This window comes from Schistocerca cancellata, chromosome 9 (genome assembly GCF_023864275.1).
Source record: "Schistocerca cancellata isolate TAMUIC-IGC-003103 chromosome 9, iqSchCanc2.1, whole genome shotgun sequence".
Lineage (NCBI taxonomy): Eukaryota > Metazoa > Arthropoda > Insecta > Orthoptera > Acrididae > Schistocerca > Schistocerca cancellata.
Window position 1 is genome coordinate 392,197,125 of NC_064634.1, and position 22,773 is coordinate 392,219,897.

The window sequence follows — 22,773 nt, forward strand, 5'->3', positions numbered from 1 at the left end:
TACACTCAGATATCTGGGGAAGTTCTTCCAGAGTTTCCAGCATGTCGTTATGTGGTTCAGTTATTTTATTTTGAACGCGTCTAATGTCACCCTCACCAAGCCATCCTTTTTCGTCGCATACACAAAAGGGTTGCACTACTAACTCCTCGACTCCTCTATAGGGCGGTTTAAAACAGCCTCAAAAGGACTGAAAGGGTGTTGCAGAGGAGCTTGTGATGAGAAATGATTGTTACAAATAGATTCCATGCATCCAACCGATTCTGAGTTCTAGAATGAAATTTTCACTCTACAGCGGAGTGTGCGCTGATATGAAACTTCCTGTCAGATTAAAACTGTGTGCCGGACCGAGACTCAAATTCGGGACCTTTGCCTTTTGTGGGCAAGTGCTCTACCAACTGTGCTACCCAAGCACGACTCACGTCCCCTCCTCACAGCTTTACTTCTGCCAGTACCTCGTTACCCACATTCCAAACTTTACAGGAGCTCTCCTGCGAACCTTGCAGAACTAGCACTCTTGAAAGAAAGGATATTGCGGAGACATGGCTTAGCCAGAGTCTGGGGGATGTTTCTAGAATGCAATTTTCACTCTACAGCGGAGCTTAGCTGTGAGGAGGGGTGTGAGTCGTGCTTGGGTAGCTCAGTTGGTAGAGCACTTGCCCGCGAAAGGTAAAGGTCCCGAGTTCGTGTCTCGGTCCGGCACACAGTTTTAATCTGCCAGGAAGTTTCATATCAGTGCACACTCCGCTGTAGCGTAAAAATTTCATTCTAGAAACATCCCCCAGACTGTGGCTAAGCCATGTCTCCGCAATATCCTTTCTTTCAGGAGTGCTAGTGCTGCAAGTTTCGCAGGAGAGCTTCTGTAAAGTTTGGAAGGTAGGAGACGAGGTACTGGCAGAAGTAAAGCTGTGAGGAGGGGACGTGAGTCGTGCTTGGGTAGCTCAGTTGGTAGAGCACTTGCCCGCGAAAGGCAAATTTCCCGATTTCGAGTCTCGGTCCGGCACACAGTTTTAATTTGCCAGGAAGTTTCGATTCTGAGGTAATTAACACTAAAGTTAGCCCATCTAGTCGTCGCAGGTGCAAATTCAGGCAGCCTGCCAGAGACAGAATCACCAAACTTGTTCTCCGTTTGGATGTTCAAAACGAACAATCAGCTTTTGACTACATGTATCAAAATTTACACTTAGAAAAAATGCTTATTTTAACTGCTAATGAGCATTTGCACAGGTGTTAACTCCCTGACGCACATATATCAGTTAATTACAGCTTTTCTGCAAGTGGAGGTGCTTGAATCTGTTGGTGAAACGGCCCAATTAGCCAACTTAAATGCTGAATAACTCGGAAACGGCACAACGTATTGGCCAAACTCAATGCTAAATAACTCGGAAACGGCACTACGTATGGATTTTTTTTTCTTAGCTCTTACTTCTTAGCACAACGTCCCTTCAGCATCCTTATACTCTTTTCATACTGTTTCGGACCACCTTGTATAATATGTAATACTGCGTTCTTTAAATTTCTTTTTCTATACCATTCATGTATGGGAAAAATATCACGTCGCGTCTCAGCTTAATCGGCTGTTGCGGTTTAACTTTAAATTCTTATGACTGTCCTCTCATGAATTCCGGTTTGCTGGAAAACACTGTTTGATACTTTATAAGCAAATTTTCCATATCTTTTCTTATCTTTTTCCGCTGAGGTAATGTAACCTACTTTATTCTCTGCCTCATCATCGATCACTTCTACTTCAACGTGCTTCTTCTTACTCTTTCGCTCTTGTATACATTTCCCGTTGAAAACGACTAACACTATTGCCAAATCTACTTTTAGTACTGTTTACCGCAAGAGTTATATTGCTATTTTCGAAATCTACAAGAGCTGCATGGTATACCAACAGACTAGTTAGTATTATGACGCCAATATGAAGAACTGGTAACACCATAGCCCTAGCCTCCAACTTTATCATCTGAATTCTCACTTATAGTAACACTTGATTCTTTCCGCTTTACTCTCTTTGCCAACAATTGCTGTAATCATAACTCTAACTAACTAATTTCCGTTCACAATTCGTTTGTAAAGTCCCTCTGTAATGACACATACCTCATCACCCGTGTCAACGACCCCAACTGCCTCAGTTCCACTGATCTCAACACCTACGATTGGTTGACATTACTCATTAACTTTACACTCGTCTTCTTCTAAAAGGACTTGTCTCAAGTCTTCCCAGTCCTCTTTTATCAACCATTTTATTGCTACCGATCCATCTAGTGTTTGAGTTTCTTTTGGACGCAGCATGAACTCCTCTCTAGTTTTCCCTCTCAGTAACACCCCCCCCCTCCAAAAAAATCACTATCCATTCTGTTCTCATCATTTCCTTCGTCATGATCCTCATATCGTCTGCTACCACGGGAATTCGAACCTCATCTATTCCACCCTCCTCATATTCGTATGTGAAACCAATTGTTATGTCTCTCTCTCTCTCTCTCCCTGAATGCACTCTTATTCCTGTTAAGATTACCATTGTTTTTCTTTTCTCTATATCTCCAGTTCACACCTCATCAACCATATTGGCAAAGTCTTCTCTGGATATTGCATCTGATTGGCAAAAAGGTTGTAACATATCCTCTGTTTTCTCCTAAAGGATTCCTATCAGTTGTCATTTTACTCTTATGTATAGTTTAACCAGTACCACCGCAATGAGGCCTTCTTCACTTACTGGGCTATCGAAGTGTAAATTCTTTTCACAATATCATTTAAAATAATCTTTGTAACTATGGTACGCACTACGTGAAAAGCTCCTCCCCGACGAATACCTTTTAAATTAGATTCAGTTTTCGTTCCATAGACTAGAAAATGAGAAGATTCTCGTGGGTGTGGAACATGTCAGAAAGAATTGCATGAAAAACATAAAACATTTGAATACTATACCTACTACCCTGATCATTTGTCAGGAGATAGTCGAAATAGGTAATTTGGAACTGCTAATATTTACAGAATTAATACATTGTCAGTATATGTTATGCACTTTTAACAAATTTATCATACGCAAAATACCTAATTTCGACTATTGTGACCAAGTGCTCTCAAAACTGAAATCTAACAAACATCTTACTTAAGCTGTTCTAACAGTCATTGTTAAGATAGTCACCTAGAGAGTAGAAGGAGTTGCCAATTTAAAAAATCTTTGAAACTCTGTTTAAACCTTGCTTTATCTAAAACCAGGTTTTTTATCGTTGCTACCAGTTTACTGAAAACGTGTCTTCCTCTATATCGGATCCCTCTTTCGACCAAGATAGGTGATTTTAAGTCTTTATGGAAATTTTTCTTATTCCTAGTATTGAAACTATAAATTGAGCTAGAGATATTTCCTTGCAACAAATTTCATTAAGGAATAAATATACCGAGAAGCAGTGGTTAGAATATAGTGTTCCTTGGATGGGTTTCTACATGATGTTCTTGAATTTACACTACAAATGATTCTTATTACATGCTTTTGCGTGCTAAAAACTTCTGCTTAGTTTAATGAGTTACCCCAGAAAATGGTCCCTTATGACATAATAGAATGAAAGTAGGCAAAATATGCAAGTTTTATATTTATATCTCTTATATCTGACATCATTCGCTGTTAATACCAACTTTTGTAGATACTTTACTAATTCTGTGGTATTCTCTTCCCAACTGAATTTAGTATCACATCGTAATACTAGAAATTTAAGACTGACAACCTCTTCCATCTGCATATCTTCATATGTTATACACATGCAGTAAGGAAATTTCTTGCTTATAGTGGATCTTTTCAATGTTTAAAAAGGTGAAATTAGCATTAAACCATTTATTAATATCTGAGAAAATTTGATTTGCAGCTATTTCTAAATCTGTACTCATCTTACTACTTTCTACAGTGCTTGTATCATCTGCAAACAAAACAAACTTAGCATCTGGGAATGTAACAGACGAGAGTTCATTAATGTGCACAAGAAAATGCAACAGACCCAAGGTAGAATCTTGAGGAACACCACATGTCATTAATTTCCAATCAGATGAAAGCCGCCTGCATTCCGTTATTCTTACTTACAGTCATCAATTTTTTTTTATTTTTAGATCTAATTTCTTCTCCACTTTTTCTCTGCAAAGACGTCAGTGCCTGTGGCAGTATAATCACAGACCTTTTTCTGAATGCCGGCTACTTATCAGACAACTCATTTGTAAAATTAGTGGCAAAGCTTTGAACTGATTCAATTCTGTTAGATAATGAACACTCATTTTCACCTATTTTATCATTCAATTCCTAGACTGCTGCATTGTGCTTTTCCTTCTCTTTTCCAAAACTAGCATCAAGCGTTCAGACTGTGACAGAGAAATCCTAAATATATTTACTGTGTTATACGATTGTTGTCTCGTCAGCTATTATTCTATGTGAGAATTCTTTGGTCAGTTTCTTCCGTTCTTTCACAGGTCCTCGAAATCTTCATCTGCTTCTTCGGAATCTTTGTTAACATTCTTAATACAAGCATCCATTGCATCATTTGTTTCTGTGTTACTGTCATGAATGGTTTTCCTTATTTCATCAAATTTTTGATACTTTCCCCAAAGAATTTTTCAGTTGTGTTGTTGGTGCTGTTTGGTTTACTATTAGTCAACCTAACAGATTTGTCAGTGGCCTCATTCGTATTTTGGCTTCTAATAAATTCATAAATGTTTGGTTGTTTTCGGTAGAAGATTTGCTATCCTCTTCATTGATGTCCTTCATTTTAAGAAATCCATCGCTCATATATTTCATAAGGTCTTGCAATGATTTTCCTTGAAAATTATTCCCTGTTTCAACCTTATTAATGTCTTACACGTTACTAACAGCCCGAGTACATGCTTCTGCAATATTTCCTGTTGTACCCATAGTTTCATTTCTTTTAGCTACATCTCGTCAATAATCTCCTGAGTACTGGCCTCCAGTACTTTTTTCTGTCACAGCCCCTTGAGCCAATATCTGCGTCTCATTTACCGTTAAGTCACTCATTTTACACACGTGACCACCTTTACATTTAGCCAGTTCATGTAAGTAACCAACGTTTTCCTTTGAGTTTGTCGCTTCTTGAGCATTATTCATTTCCGCATTTTTTTTCTTAATTACTTATTCTCATTTCTTGGCTTGTTCTACCACTTCTAACTACCATATCGTTAACATCCTCATCCAACTGCGGTAAACTTTGACTTACTTTAGGCATGTTTCCGCTCTCTCCACTCGACCTAACTGCTTGAAGAACGTGATGACTCTGCACCTGGGCACTGAACTCCGGACCTCTGCTTGTGAGACTTCATTTCACCCCGTCGCTGTCACGGCGATAGGGTAGGTTTCGCGCCCTTCCTGCGTGCTGTGTTGGTTCCTCTCGGTACGTGGCTTCCACCGCCACGTCTCCTGCCACTGTCCTCTTTTTCTCTTTCTCGCGATGTCTTCTTCGTAACTGTTCATTTAGTTTCACCTGTGAAATCGAAATGTTCGAAAACCATGGACGCTGATTAACTTTTCTCTATTACGAACGTATTTGTTTTCGCGACACACTTTCCTCATTCCACGGCTCACACTTCTTTGATCCGATGTTTCTACCCACAAACTAAAAATTTCAGTCACTTCACTTGTTGCTTTTCATTACCATGAACTTGACTCCAAATTAAACCTTCTCTTCAGAACACACATTCTTAAATGAAATAGTCCATGTGTGGAATTCACTGTGCACCTGATCTATGTGGTCCGTAAGGTTTCCCTATTAGAATGATTTTCCCCACACATGTGTAAATTCTTTTCACAATATTTGAACCTCGCTCACGTAGAAAGGGTATGGGTGATATACGGTGTACTGGTGACGCCATCCCACTCAAGTGGGCGGTAGTTATAACGATACTTTCTTCATTACTTCAGGGAATCGGCGTGTGAGTTTCCTATTACCTATAATCTGTGAAGGTCTCGTAGATCCTCAAAAGTACATTTTTTAGAGCACTGGATTCTTCAGAAGATGCCAGCAGGCGATGTATGATTGTTATTGCTGGTAGCTGGCTTCAATTAAATGAGTCCTGGATTTCCATTACAATGCCGACCGGTGTGGTCGAGCGGTTCTAGGCGCTTCGTCTGGAACCGTGCGACGGCTACGGTCGCAGTTTCGAATCCTGCCTCGGGCACGGATGTGTGTGATGTCCTTAGGTTAGTTAGGTTTAAGTAGTTGTAAGTTCTAGAGGACTGATGACCTCAGATGGTAAGTGCCATAGTGCTCAGAGCCATTGGAAGCCATTTTTGAAGCAATTACAATGCCTTAATTTGTATACAGCATAAAATAGTAACAGTTTCGCGTTACGAAACGAATCCTGCCACGAATTTCATAAGTTGTGAGAGCTGAATATCTTATCTAAACAGTATCTGAGCACATTCTATCGCCGACTCTCACATTCGAACATGATCAGAGTACGTCCTTTAGCATACTGTGATCTTGGAACGCTGCCAACATGTCTGGCGTACTTCGTAACACTTTATAACCCTTCGTATATATTCTGAAAGTTTACAGTATCCATTGGCTTGTTGAATTTACTAATGTACTGCCTAGTGATGCTAATTTGGTGAAGCCATGATGACCCATAAGATTCTGCTAGTACCAGTTGTGCCAAAAGATGACTATCATTATTCATATTTAATATACGAGGGCAGTTCAATAAGTAATGCAACACATTTTTTTTCTGAAACAGGGGTTGTTTTATTCAGCATTGAAATACACCAGGTTATTCCCCAATCTTTTAGCTACACAACACTATTTTTCAACGTAATCTCCATTCAATGCTACGGCCTTACGCCACCTTGAAATGAGGGCCTGTATGCCTGCACGGTACCATTCCACTGGTCGATGTCGGAGCCAACGTCGTACTGCATCAATAACTTCTTCATAATCCGCGTAGCGCCTCCCACGGATTGCGTCCTTCATTGGGCCAAACATATGGAAATCCAACGGTGCGAGATCGGGGCTGTAGGGTGCATGAGGAAGAACAGTCCACTGAAGTTTTATGAGCTCCTCTCGGGTGCGAAGACTTGTGTGAGGTCTTGAATTGTCATGAAGAAGGAGAAGTTCGTTCAGATTTTTGTGCCTACGAACACGCTGAAGTCGTTTCTTCAATTTCTGAAGAGTAGCACAATACACTTCAGAGTTGATCGTTTGACCAAGGGGAAGGACATCGAACAGAATAACACCTTCAGCGTCCCAGAAGACTGTAACCATGACTTTACCGGCTGAGGGTATGGCTTTAAACTTTTTCTTGGTAGGGGACTGGGTGTGGCGCCACTCCATTGATTGCCGTTTTGTTTCAGGTTCGAAGTGATGAATCCATGTTTCATCGCCTGTAACAATCTTTGACAAGAAATTGTCACCCTCAGCCACATGACGAGCAAGCAATTCCGCACAGATGGTTCTCCTTTGCTCTTTATGGTGTTCGGTTAGACAACGAGGGACCCAGCGGGAACAAACCTTTGAATATCCCAACTGGTGAACAATTGTGACAGCACTACCAACAGAGATGTCAAGTTGAGCACTGAGTTGTTTGATGGTGATCCGTCACAGCTGTGCACGGCCGGCCCGCACGCGGGAGATCAGACAGTCTTGCTTGACCTTGCGGCGATGATGACACACGCTTTGCCCAACGACTCACCGTGCTTTTGTCCACTGCCAAATCACCGTAGACATTCTGCAAGCGCCTATGAATATCTGAGATGCCCTGGTTTTCCGCCAAAAGAAACTCGATCACTGCCCGTTGTTTGCAACGCACATCCGTTACAGACGCCATTTTAGCAGCTCCGTACAGCGCTGCCACCTGTCGGAAGTCAATGAAACTATACGAGACGAAGCGGGAACGTTTGAAAATATTCCACAAGAAATTTCCGGTTTTTTCAACCAAAATTGGCCGAGAGAAAAAATGTGTTGCATTACTTATTGAACTGCCTTCGTAGTATAGCAAGACTGGATCTTTACGCCAGAACAATAGTTGCTCCTTTGCATCCTTACTGGTCACTGAGATCCGTACTCGAGTCCCGCCTACCCCTATCCGCTCTCGTAATTCACCAGATCGCCATTTCCTTTTGAACCGGGTGCCTGCCTCTGCCTCCGCGGGCACCGGCTTCCTGCTCACTGCCGGCTTGTTCTGCGTCTCTGCTTAACACAGTGAATTGACTTCGACTGTCTGCCAGGTTTCAGTAAACGTAAAATTTGGAAAAATTAATAGCCCTCAAAATAAGGGACACCTCGCACACTTAATCTGAGGACTTAAATCGGCAGGGACCTAATTATGCCAGAAGAACACACCGATTATTGAAGCTCTTACAAAGTTGCTGAAGTTGGTGTTCAAGGAAGTCTGGGTAATGGACCCCTGAGAGACGATGCGCTAACGCAACAGGCCCTGATGTTTGATTGTTTAGTATACAATACAAGATATTTATAGGGAGACGTCTTCTTGAATATATCTCTGTACAAACACTATGTTGGTTTCTGTCGGACCATTGATGTGAGTTGCGACTATTACTGATGGCTTCGTAAGCGAAAGTTGCTTCAGCTGTAGACAGTATTAATGGGAATGCTCGGGGATTTAAAATTATCCAGTGACAGAACTCTAATCGTCTATCTCTGTTTCCCTCCGGAAGGTACAGAGTCCGCTGTAAATGATAAGAGTACAGGATGTGCATATTTAATGTCCGGTATAATCTTTTATGGAGAAGATAAATACGTGTAACACTACTGCATGTGATTGATGAAGGACTTCGTTCTATCACCTGAATCGTTCCTACCCCATCCGCACTGTGTTGATTTGCACGTTTAGCTGGGGAATACACCAGCCTCACGTAGTGTAATCAAGACACCGGCAAACTTGAATCCGGTACTCTGCTTTCACGAAACGGTCTACAGTTGTCTCAGGAAGCAGCAGCAGCGTTTCCATTACAAATCAATGCAAAAATACCATATCCGCATACTCAGCGTTTTATAATACGTGTTGGGTGCTTAAAGGATACAATGGAGTCGCCCAACAAATTGTAGTCATACATGAACAATACAATTGTGGAAAGTCAAACCCAGGTTCAGCTTCAAAAGAAAAATTACAATTTTTGGAAACATTGTCCACGGAAACAGCATCTGTTGATCTTCACGTTTTCACAGAGCGGCTGCGTCTCTGTGTCACCGTCAGTCCTGATGTAGTAACTGTTCTAAAGATAATCTCATACACATCGAAACCGGTCACATTGTATAATTAAAATAAACGTTTTATGCAGTGAAGGCTTATTTCCTTAAAATTTTTTAATTTGGTTTTGGAGAGGGTCCACCTAGAACAAAACTCAATTTTTAGCTTTTATTTCCCAGACATGTTTCGCCGAAGATTCAGCGTCATCAGTATACCTTTCATGAACTTTACATAGAACAGTAAAACTGCTCTCTACCACTTATAGATACACAGATTTGAGTCTTTAAGACTATATTTACAAATTTCAAAGCCGAGAGAGTTTTGTGTATATACTTTGTTACCACTTACCGTGGTTTTCATTGATTTTATATTTGTTATCGTAATTGCTTTCTTTCACAGTTTGTCACCAGCAACCAAGTAAAACTCAATGTAGAACAGTAATTTACTTCGATATCTTAAGACTGTGACTGTTATCGTTTTATCTAATATTAACAAATTCTGTGTGGAAGATGGTGTGCGCGTATCTGTCTTAAATATATTTCAGTGACTATTTCTGGTTTCCTCATTTCATTGTCACTGTTTGCAGAATACAGGAACAAGATGGCAAACATCTGAACAGTTCCCAGAATGAGACTTTCACTTTGCAGCGGAGTGTGCGCTGATATGAAACTTCCCGGCTGATTAAAATTGTGTGCCGCATAGAGACTCGAACTCGGGACGTTGCCTTTCGCGGGAAAGTGCTCTATCAACTGTGCTACCCAAGCACGACTCACGCCCCGTCCTCACAGCTTTACTTCTGACAGTACCTCGTTTCCCACCTTACAAACTTAACAGAAGCTCTCCTGCGAACCTTGCTGAACTAGCACTCCTACTGGCAGAAGTAAAGCTGTGAGGACGGGGCGTGAGTCGTGCTTGGGTAGCTCAGTTGGTAGAGCAGTTGGTAGGGTAAAGTCCCGAGTTCGAGTCTCTATGCGGCACACAGTTTTAATCAGCCAGGAAGTTTCATCTGAACAGTTGCATATTTCCTGGGTGGCAGTTCCGAAACTTTTTGAGGCGTATCTGCCATTTGTGTGTGTGTGTGTGTGTGAGTGTGTGTGTGTTTCTGGAGAGGGTGGGTTTGCCATGTTTATGGACTGATGTTGTTTTATAGTCCTTCGAGAGCAGAGTTCCGTTGCACAGAAGTGTGTATGCCTTTGTGTGTTCCCACTCTGGGATACGTTCTATTCTAGATGCACCTACTGCTCTCGGTAACTTCCAATTGCAGCCCATACTCTAGAAGGACATATATCTGTGCTGCTTGTTCTTACACTCCTCACCATACATGTAACAAGGAGTAGGCTTGAGCGAGAGGTGCTCCCCTTGGGGAAATGATCAATTCTCTACGGCCGTTAACGTATAGTGTACTATGGCTAGCGAGTTTTACAGATTTTGGGCACAGGATCAGAGACTGTGAACTACGAACTGAAAGATGCAGGTGTGCCAATGCCTTGTAACTAACAGAACTCACTGCGCCAGGTAATTAGGATTATGTCGTAAAAATCATTTGATTTTCAAACAGCTGAGCAGAACTGAACGTACTCATACATTTCGCTCTTTACCTATTCTGATCAACATTAAACTGACACACAATATTTCTAGCACAGCGCAATCTGTCTTTCAATAATCCCTACAAAAGAATGGCCCTGACTAAGATTAACCTGTACCTTTCACAAATCACTTACCTCACAAAAATCTTCGTTACTCGAACTACTGGAATACAGCGAGCGCCACTACTGCCAGCTAAATAAATGATTCAAACTACTGAAGGCACTAACTACTGATAGGTATAGCTAGCAAATGAAAGATTTTGATAGACAACAAACAATGTATTTACCTTAATAGCGTTCAAAAGTCATAATATATATAGCAGTTCATGACATCCAGTCTTACAAATTTACTGTCTCTGATGGGCACACGTTCAGATCATCCGCTCTCAAAACCCCGCCATTTCTCTCCCCACATCCACCACTGCTGGCGGCTCACCTCCAACTGCGCAACGCTACGCGCTGTTAACAGCCAACTGCCCAACACTACAACAGCATATACTCCAACAATGGAAGCCAAACACAGCCTTCACACAGCAGTCAGTGATTTTCATACAGAGCGCTACGTGGCGTTACCAACATAAAAACCTAAACAACCTACTTACAAAACTTAAATATCTTACCCAACGGAATATTCAGTACTGTACAAAGGTGATAATAATGTATGTAAATAGTTGATATTATCTGATGAACTTACTATACGACCATATCAGATTCATAAACTTAATTTAAAAGCGTACTATATCGCAAACGGAACGATTCGCAGAACAAATTATACACTTCTGAAAAGATTGTATCTTGTTATTATCTCTTGAGTATTTTAAGTGTGCAGTGATAAAAATTGAAAATTCAGAAACAGTAAATACTTACGACGGGAAATTTTGTAACGACGAATCCGAATTAAATCTGCGTATGACTGGCTGAAATTAGCTGAAGAGCTGCGAAGCAGCGTGTCTAGCGCAAATTACTATCGGATTTTTATTCCTGTAAGATAACACATTTCTGCAAGATAACATAGTAGTTTTTGAAGTAAACTCAGTGACACATTTTCCGTTCCATAGAAAAGGATTACCTTTCTTCTGACAACTATTTTCATAGCAATTTTCGAGTTTGTTTAATTTTATGTGTGGTTATCATTAAAGCTTTAAGTGCTTAATAAAGCAGTATACAATTTTGTTCAGGGTCAGGCACAATTCTGATTTGGTACATGCATTGTTTTGCACCTCCAGAGGTTTTTATATAGTTTAAGCCACTGTTAACGGATAAACTACTAAATGATAAACGTCTCTAGTAATCTGTTTTTTTTTTTATTACATGCAAAGGCAGCGCTCAAAATGCTAAGAATTTCTATGAAAACAGTTTCAACTAAAAATGTGCCATTTTTTACACGTAAAACATGAACGATGATTTTCGCAAAAACTTTTATAGTAACCATAATATTTGCGTGCACGTTATGTGCAACTTTAGAGGGGGATATTGTGGTAACGTGTAAAGCTTTTACAAAACAACAGGACGGCCATTAATTACATGTACTTTTTACCTTGTTACAAAAATTTGAACCAGTTCGCACAAGTCCGAAATATAGAATTGTCGCGCGTAAGAAACAAAGAAGTGTTTTTAACATGTACAATCCGAATGAAGCTAGAATCTAGAAAACGAGTTTCAGTTTCATCGTAAGAATGCATATTACATTTATGAGAAAACGAGTTTCCAGTTTTATCGTAAGAATGCATATTACATTTATGAGATTTATTTTGAACTGTTTCCGTGTATTCAAACCACGTGAGACCGAATTATACATGGTACTTTTAGCTCGATTTTAAACCATAGTACACCGACAAGTATAAAGTTTAGTGTCTAACAATATGTTTGGCTTTACACGTTTTTCTTCCTTTGTGCAAATTTGAACCGAAAACACAAGTTTTAAGTAAAGAAGGGGTGCATTCCAAAAACATCCCATAAAACGTATATTTTTCATTTAAAATACAGAGGATTAAAACTTGTCTTAAACTAATTGCCGATAAACTGGTAGACCAATTTTCAACAATCAATCCCTCTCGATCCCGGAGCTATTTAAGGGTTTTTGCACGTAAAACGAGAACGTGTTTTTTCACGAAAGATCCTACTGCTGCATATACAAATGGTGCTATTAGCCGAACATTAATTTCAGCCTAAGTAGAATAACGGAATCAATAATTTTGCAGAATTTACGTGGACGGCTTTTAAACCGTGCTTTATACACAGTAGCATAGCTACAGTAAGACTGCTCTTTGAATGGCTGAACCATGTTAAACAAAAAACTTTTAACCCAATGTTCCAGAGTCAAATAGGAACTGAGCACAGCAACCGCCTGCCACCCATCCTCCAAATTTCCTAGAAGGACATTACAAAAATAAACTGGTGGTATCTTTATTGTCTCTGCTTACGAAAACGTAAGATCACTCCTTTATACCTTTAGTCTATGAGGTGAGATGCAGAATAAATATATGTAATGAAAAGAAAATATCCTCAGAAACTAATGTGATCTGGGGAAAGCACTTTATGAGTATTTGTGGTCGGTTACCGTATTGATCTAGTCACAAAACCTGTAATATGCTCCCCCGACAGTTTCTCTTGAGTAGATTGCTAACGGTAAGTCTTCCATTTCCCTTGAATATGTGCCTCCTTCCAACACTACATTATACCAAATAAATTTCTGTGAAAATTTTTTCTTCTGTTCAGGGTTGTTTAGTGTTATCAAGAAACTACCTGCAGACATCAAGCTAGAGTTTGAAAACAACTGAAAATTGAAAAGAAAATTAAAAAAATGCATTTTCTCTGAAGAAAACTGTGAAGCTATCTGGATTCGGGACTTGACAAATTGCATTAGTCGCTCGATAGGTCACAACACGCGTTGAAAGTCAGCCTCTGTGATTATAATGCGTACTTTTGACATTTATCGTTGTAGTCACAGGATTATGCAGCAAGTACTAGAAGAGAAGATGTAACATTGCCCCTTTTCTAAGCCTGCTGATAGACTGTGCTATGCTGCGTCTCCATAATGGTTCTGTATTTTGGTCCATCGATTCAACATACACATAGCGCCACGTTTACTTAGTTCACACAAATGGGTACGCACAATAGAATATTGACGAGAAATGCAGAGATGGGAATGAATAGAATTTTGAAGTACTGGGGTTCACGCACAGAGAGACAACCTAGTCCGTACAAGATGTTTTCATGTTGTAAATAGAATCACCAATGTAATGTAATTTAACATGCAAGAAAATATTACACAAAGCCAGACTTTTATGGTCCTAAAGACTAGGAGAAATTTTGCAAGTAATACAGAGTACATGACAATGAATACCACCCAGGCTTAGGTGGGCAACTGCGACACAGAGGTGTTCTTCAATATTGCCACACTTCCTCGACTTTAGAAAGCCATTAGGCAGCTGCGTTGTAACAGGCAGCATTCGTGATGGCGACGGCGGCGCCTCTTCTCATGGACTCTACGAAAAGGCCAAGGCGTTGTGGCGACATCCCGATCTGTAGCCACCACTCGTATTATGTGATTCTACTGAATTATCGGCACTGTTTATCAGTCTAGGAGTGTTTACAAGCTCGTGATCATGTACATTTAATCGACTGCTTCAGAGGAAAACTCTTTTGTAAACTACGCGATAACGCAAAATATTATGTGATACGTGTTGGTTCCGATGTAACACAACAGACATACTCGAATAGTACATAAAGTTGTTTGAAAAATTATCTGACTCTTGCCATATGGATCTTTTTACCTATCTGAAAGGTAAATTGTCGTTTCTGAATCTTTTACAAATTATTCCCAAATACATTACAGTGGACTGAAACCAGGGCAACATCTCCTCCGCAACGATGTAGTGCTTTTTTTTTGGAGGATATTTTCCATGAATTAATCCCACCAAGACGAGAGAAACATTCATGTTAATTTTGTCACTTTTTTAGAAACACTTTTTGAAGACAGAGCGCTACCTCCGTCGAAGCACTTATGGCTTTTTTCTATAACTCGACTGGTATGTTGCTTCGAGCTGTTGATTACAGTAAGATTAGAATACATGCATCAATATTTACCATACATTTTTTTATGGTTTGCATGGCAGTGTATCAGGGAAATCCGTTTAGCACCACAGGAAGCAACACTCCTGTGAGACGAAGGCACCTTCTCATTTTCTGGCATCAACTTTCATCACCTCCACCCTCTGCCGTGACTGATGTATACCTTTAAGGTTGAGATGGTGAGCACACGTCTCACCCACAGGAACTAATTGGCGCAGAATATCAGTTAAGCTCGGGCAAACGTTTTAAACATTGTAGAAAAATGTTTAAATATAAGTGTCCTTCATCGAACGACTATGGGGTGTTTTAGCTGGCGACAAACTCCACAGCAAAGAGGATTACAATTCTTTTTAGGTAACACCCACAACATTACTTCAGAAGCGCCGTGTAAACTAGACGGTTCCTTTACATAAACTTGACAGAAGATCCCTTTCCTTCCCTTCACTTCCCTTCCCTTCCCTTCCCATCCCTCCCCTTCCCTTCCCTTGCCTCTTTCTGTACTAGGCGGCGCCCCCTGTGACCCCGCTGGTGTGTGCAGTTCCAGGCGGCGCTGCTGCAGCGGTGGAACCTGCCGCACTTCATGTGCGCCTTCTGCCCCTTCGTGCAGGTGCTCAGCGTCAACGTCAGCGTCTTCACGCTCACCGCCATCGCCGTCGACCGACACCGCGCCATCCTCAGCCCTCTCAGGTTAGTCTCGGTACACACGTAGTTCCCTTCACTGTCGTTACTACACGGCCTGCCATTAAAACTGCAACTCCAGGAAAGAAAGCCAATGTGTGTGTACAGTATGAAAGGTCACTAAAAAAATAAAAGAACTTTATATGTAATCCAACTTTTATTCTACGTCTTCACTGTTCACGAATGTCAAAGGAACATTTTTCCCTCATATATTCATCAGATGGATGTTGTATTTGATGCTTGTCTGAAGCAAAGTACTGTGATATACGAGGTGCATTCAAGTTCTAAGGCCTCCGATTTCTTTTCTGATTAACTACTCACCCGAAATCGATAAAACTGGCGTTACTTCTCGACGTAATCGCCCTGCAGACGTACACATTTTTCACAAGGCTGACGCCATGATTCCATGGCAGCGGCGAAGGCTTCTTTAGGAGTTTGTTTTGACCACAGGAAAATCGCTGAGGCAATAGCAGCACGGCTGGTGAATGTGCGGCCACGGAGAGTGTCTTTCATTGTTGGAAAAAGCCGAAAGTCACTAGGAGCCAGGTCAGGTGAGTAGGGAGCATGAGGAATCACTTCAAAGTTGTTATCACGAAGAAACTGTTGCGTAACGTTAGCTCGATGTGCGGGTGCGTTGTCTTGGTGAAACAGCACACGCGCAGCCCTTCCCGGACGTTTTTGTTGTAGTGCAGGAAGGAATTAGTTCTTCAAAACATTTTCGTAGGATGCACCTGTTACCGTAGTGCCCTTTGCAACGTAATGGGTAAGGATTTCGCCCTCGCTGTCCCAGAACATGGACACCATCATTTTTTCAGCACTGGCGGTTACCCGAAATTTTTTTGGTGGCGGTGAATCTGTGTGCATCCATTGAGCTGACTGGCGCTTTGTTTCTGGATTGAAAAATGGCATCCACGCCTCATCCATTGTCACAACCGACGAAAAGAAAGTCCCATTCATGCTGTCGTTGCGCGTCAACATTCCTTGGCAACATGCCACACGGGTAGCCGTGTGGTCGTCCGTCAGCATTCGTGGCACCCACCTGGATGACACTTTTCGCATTTTCAGGTCGTCATGCAGGATTGTGTGCACAGAACCCACAGAAATGCCAACTCTGGAGGCGATCTGTTCAACAGTCATTCGGCGATCCCCCAAAACAATTCTCTCCACTTTCTCGATCATGTCGTCAGACTGCCTTGTGCGAGCCCGTGGTTGTTTCGGTTTGTTGTCACACGATGTTCTGCCTTCATTAAACTGTCGCACCCACGAACGCACTTTCGACACATCCATAACTCCATCACCACATGTCTCCTTCAACTGTCGATGAATTTCAATTGGTTTCACACCACGCAAATTCAGAAAACGAATGATTGCACGCTGTTCAAGTAAGGAAAACGTCGCCATTTTAAGTATTTAAAACAGTTCTCATTCTCGCCGCTGGCGGTAAAATTCCATCTGCCGTACGGTGCTGCCATCTCTGGGACGCATGTTTCTATCTCTTTCCAGTCCGGAGAAAACAAATCGGAGGCCTTAGAACTTGAATGCACCTCGTAGATCAGAGTTGCATGAACGAGACAGTTTCACACAATCATAAGAGTTCAAAGAAGGTATATCGCAATGACACTGTTAATCGCTATAGAGTTACTCGTTGGGCAAGGGACTGAAGTAAATGAGTACACTAAGACTCGATACCTATTCTTGAGTATTGTTAATCAATCTGGGACTCATTCCAGGTATGAAAGGTAGAAGGGATAGAGAAGATCCAACGAAGAGCGGCGTGTTTCGTAAAGGGATCGTTTAAACGGTGCAGGAGCGTTACAGAGATCCTCAACAAACTCCAGCAGCAGACGATATAAGAAAAGCGATCTCTAAGACGGAGAGGAGGTTTATATTGAAATTTTGAGAGAGTGCTTTCCGGGACGAGTCGGACACTCTATAACTTCCTCCTAGATATATCCCACAAAATAACTACCACGAAAAAAATCGAGAAATTAGAGCTAATATAGACTGTCATTGTTCTTATGCACCCTTCACGAGTGGAACAGGGCAAGGGGAATCAGTTAGTGGCACCAAAAGTATACTCCGCCTTGCAGCGTCAGGTGGCTTGCAGAGTGCTGGTGTAGATGTTGAGTTAGACCTCCTGCGCAGTGGCAGATCAAGTACGATACAGACTCGTGGCAACGTGCAGCGTGTCCACAGTCAGATTTTGGCTCACAAACTTGTAACGTTGAACCAACTGTCAATCCGAGTGCAACAGATAGCAACAAGACAGATGAAGTTGGAAACGTTTGCGTTATGTTAGTTCCGTTTATGTTGAACGATGAAGATAGACAGAGACACAGGCATTAACACATCGGGAATGTAAGAACTGCTGTAAAAAATTCTGGTATATGAACGAGATGTGACGTGTTGTGCACCTAAGTGCATACCATGAAATTATGCCATGTTCTGCGTCCATATGACGATGTCGGACGTTTCACAAGCTGCGACATTTAGCATTTGACGATGCCACTACGGCTCCATTATATTAGGACATCTTTTTACACAACAGATCAGAAGATGGTCCTTTCTGACCGAAACCGGTGGTCTGGGAACTTACAAGTTTGTGACCATAGACGTGAAATAAAAGAAATGTATTCTTCATGACGAATGTAATTCGGCAACATTCGTTCTTCTTGCAACTCCTCCACACGGCATTATGATACTGTTCGTAAAAGGAGACTCATCTGAAAGGATGAAATTATGCCACTCTCGTGTACCGCGTCACTGGTGGGCACGTAGTCCTTACTCTGTTGTTCGCGTCAACAGAAGCCGAAACTGTGGTCGGCATGCTGACAGTCCTTGGTGATCCAGACATCATAGCAGTGTTCGAATCGATATTTGTTTTTCTGTAAGAAAGCTATGATCTAAGATACGACTGGGCTGGGTGAACAGTTTTTCTGTCCTCTTGGGTGCTAGTCATTTAGGTCCAGCAAGACGCTGACTATGGGCCTTGAATTTGATGCTCCAAATATCAAAGCAATGTTCGATGTGATACTTATTTTGCTAAGAAAAGCTCATTTCCCGACTCATACCTGATATGGACCTACGATACTGCTGGACTGAGCGAAAAATATATCTGTCCTTCTGGACGGTAGTCACGTGGGGTTGTTGAGATCCTGCAAGACGTTGAATATGCCCCTTCTCAGACCACTGTATCCAGATTCAAATGCCAGTTTTGAGATTCTGACCAACACCAGCAGCAATGTCATGGAACATTTGACAACAGCCTCAAAGGCGACGATGCTCTCGCAGTCAACAAACGGAACACGTTTCTCCTTTCTTACTCGGTGCCAATTTCCTAAACAACCAACATTCAAATGCTATTTTCAAATGAGTAACCTGCTACATAATCTGTTCTTTATAAAAAACGTTGACTGAATTACTTTTATGTACATTGGTCAACTGGGCGGCACTGCATTTCCAGTGGACGCATTCAGCATGCCGCCTTCTTGGTGTTGCAATATTATTATCCAATAGTGTATTTATAAGTCTAGTATTATGCTTCTGATCAAGTTATGCAGACTACTAATTCATAACTAGTGAGCTTGTGACATACAATGTGAAACTTTAAATCTCTAATTGTGTTAGTTTAGCTTTATTTGATATGTATATGTTGGTTTTTGTCTCTGGATAAGTGGGCGACGTGTGTGTACAGTTTTAAACAAAGCTGCTTCTCAGCAACCATACACGATTTTCAAACATTGGAATTATACAGCCATCTGGTTGCAAATAACTGTTTGGTATCGTTATTTTCGCCATGGCAGCGACAACAGAAACCGTTACGAAATTGTCTCAAACGAAAAACAGCCCACAGTTGTACTAAATTCTGTTTATTTTAAACCTTGACCATGGTTTCTGCTATAATAATAAAGCCTACTTCAGAAGTCATACACACTATTAAATGAAAAAGGTCTTAGCCCAGCGGCTGCCTCAAGACCAATAAAATGACTTGAACATACATGTTTCGAACATAAGTAAAATTACATATGGCAACGTATGTCCTCCGCAACTCCCTCTGGCCGCTGGGCTAGGACATTTTTCATTTATTATTGTGTATGACTTCTGCAGAAAGCTATATTATTATAGCAGAAACCATGGTCGAGGTTTAAAATAAAGTGAATTTACAGCAACTGTGGGATATTTTTCATTCGAGACTGCTTGGCATACTGACCTATGTTTCGACACCACTAAGGATATATTCATCAGAATGATATTTTGAGAAACCACAAAATTCCATTGGGAGAAAACAATGGTTAGAATTTAGAGCAGCTGATATCAGTTTAATGTTGTTGCAAAGCCTTGGACATGTTTTGGTTTTGACTTGAGAACAGCTGCTCGAAATTCTGATCACTGTTTCCTCGCAATGTAGGTTCACAGTTTCTCAAAATTTCTTTCCAATGAAGGCACCCTTAGAGGTGTCGAAGCCTAGGCCAATATACCAAAGAGTTAATTGCAGCTGGGTAGCTATATAATCTTATGTTTGGAGGACGTATGTGTCATAATTTTTTTGACATTTCTCCGGCAAGAATGTATGGGGCAATCAAATTTTGACATTGAAAGAGGCCTACTAACTGATAAATTGACTGCCTGATATAAACTGATTTAATTCAACATTACTTTTTTCAGACCCGCTGCACCTCAGTTTTGCAGCTTGGTATCACTCACATGAATGCTCTTCACCATCTCGTACGCCAGACGACACAATGCATGAAATATGATGACGACATTCCAAGAGTCATTACTGACGTGGAATTCATAACGATTCCAAAATTCAGTTGAATAATCGATGAGCATACAGGAAACAGGGAAAAATATGGTTGGGAACAGCGCAATCTGTAATTATGTGTATTGTATAATACTCACTATTCTCATACCTCAGGGTCATATTATTCTCCATTTCTGGGTGCTACCACAGTGACAGGGAAAGGAATGAGGAGATGAGATGATGGGTGTGGTTGTACAGTCATACTCAAAAGTATCCGAACGACCTTAATTGCATTTCGCCTGATTCGCATGCAACCGGCATAACGCAGCTGTCTAGCAGGTCCTCTAATCGGTCCTTGGTACAGTCGTTTGACTATTGAGAATGGTTCCAACAAGTCACCACTAGAAAACACTGCTCTGTATCGCAATAACTCAAGATGTTAAGTAATACCACGATGCTACAAATATCAGGGAACACCTTATCACAGATAAGACTGTCCTTAAGGCTTGTAAGCTCACATTTATTACTATAAATGACATACCTGAAATGTTACCACTCTCATTATTACGTCAGATAGGTAATATACGTAGTAAGTTTGTCGTATTCATGATTTCCTCTTCAAAGTAACATACAGTACTTATTATTTAACATAAAATGACATTAAAATTTAAGTTATCCACGAGCAGCTAGTTGAGAATATGTATGAACTTCAAATGACACGACGAACCGTCTCGTTCTGCATATGGATTCAAACCCATGTCAGGTAGACTTAGCAAAGATTCCGTGACTGACGCAAACTAACAGTCACGCCTGATTGGGCATAGAGAGAGTGATATGCCACGATTTTAAACAGTATCAGTTAGCAAATATCAACTTAAAATTTCATAACGCAAACATTTTTAACCGACGCAAATTCCTCCCCAGCATCTCTTGTCCTTGTTAACGAACTACGAGGGATGTCAAATATTGCTTCTTCACAAGTAACTTACTTGAAATGCCGCGAGGTAAAGCTTTGTGTTGGACAGTAATTCGAAACCTGAGCCTAATAGGATTGATATCGAAACCCAACCAACTGTGACATATCGTATTTCCTTGGCAGTAGCTAGATGTTTTAACTGAAATGACAAGACGAAACATTAATTTTTTCCTTCCCAGGACTCCAATCCGGCACCTATCACTGTTATATTCTAGAGAAGACGATCGTTAAATATGGGTTTGTTGCACCGGCAGCAACATGTGAGCATGCTTGAACTACAAACAATATGACGAAGAGTTCAATGCTCACTGGGAATAGAGCCCCACACATATCGTTGTTGCCTACACGCAAAGAACGTCAGCTACCGAATTTTTCTCCACCAGCAGCTCGGAATAACATCTTGAATTTACAGTGATCTCGCAAATAGTTCTGTGTCCCACTGGGAGTCAAAATCGTCAGATATCGTTAGTGTTGACAACGAATGAAAAAACATTACAAATAAAAATTATTATCCACCAGTAGATAGGTGTTCTCATGTTAGAGCTTGATAATACATAATGAAATCTTTAGTGCCGGGCCAGGATTCGAACCCAATCACGCGTAATATGTGGAGATGTTGAGGAATCTGCTGTTTTGAACAAACAAAAAATTGTAGCCGGGCTGTATTGTCACGAAGGGGCCAAATTCCGCGTTAAGGGCGGGCTGAGTTGCATTCTCAGTTCAGAACCAATTTTATCGACATACAGAAACTCAGATAAAAGATGGAATAAGTGTCCTGTGACCCTACATAGCGTTTGTTTCGTCACTGGAAATAAATAACTAGTATAAGAAAGGTTACTGGTGTTACAGTTTCTACATGTCGCCACCCCAGACTTTATCGTGGTTCTGCTTGGCAGAGATTGAATATCATCTTTAATGTGTATTTCAGACCACACTGACATTGTATCTTCTTCACTTGGTGTATGTTGTTTTTTGGGGAAGGAGACCAGACAGCGAGGTCATCGGTCTCATCGGATTAGGGAAGGAAGACGGCCGTGCCCTTTCACAGGAACCATCCCGGCATTTGCCTGGAGTGATTTAGGGAAATCACGGAAAACCTAAATCAGGATGGCCGGACGCGGGATTGAACCGTCGTCCTCCCGAATGCGAGTTCAGTGTCGAACCACTGCGCCACCTCGCTCGGTCACTTGGTGTAGTCAGAAGGAATGGAATCTTTCTCTCCCTATATAAAATCATTGACAGAAGTGGGAATCGAACCCAGACCATAGGCATAAGACCCTACCACCAGTCCAACAGACCACCCACCGATCTTTCTCGGTAACTTATTTTTCTATCGTAACGTCGTTGCGCCACACTGGATGAGAATTCTGACACACAAGCTCCCTGTAGTAAATTGCAGCATGTTCAGTAAATTCATTTACTTGGTTGACCGAATCACCATGAACTAGCTGCCTCGGCTACCCAGTGCATACATTCAACTCTATTTTGTAATCACAGAAATAAAATCACATAACTGCCAC

The 22,773-nt window shown here is 41.2% G+C and overlaps 1 protein-coding gene across 1 annotated transcript in view; it reads left to right on the forward strand.

Moving 5' to 3' along the window:
* The window catches only part of LOC126101444 (tachykinin-like peptides receptor 99D), a 263,713-nt gene that overhangs the window by 15,354 nt on the left and 225,586 nt on the right, over window positions 1-22,773 (forward strand). Inside the window, exon 2 of the mRNA XM_049912099.1 lies at window positions 15,394-15,542. Within this exon, the coding sequence (XP_049768056.1) occupies window positions 15,394-15,542 (149 nt within the window). The remainder of the gene's footprint in view (window positions 1-15,393; window positions 15,543-22,773) is intronic.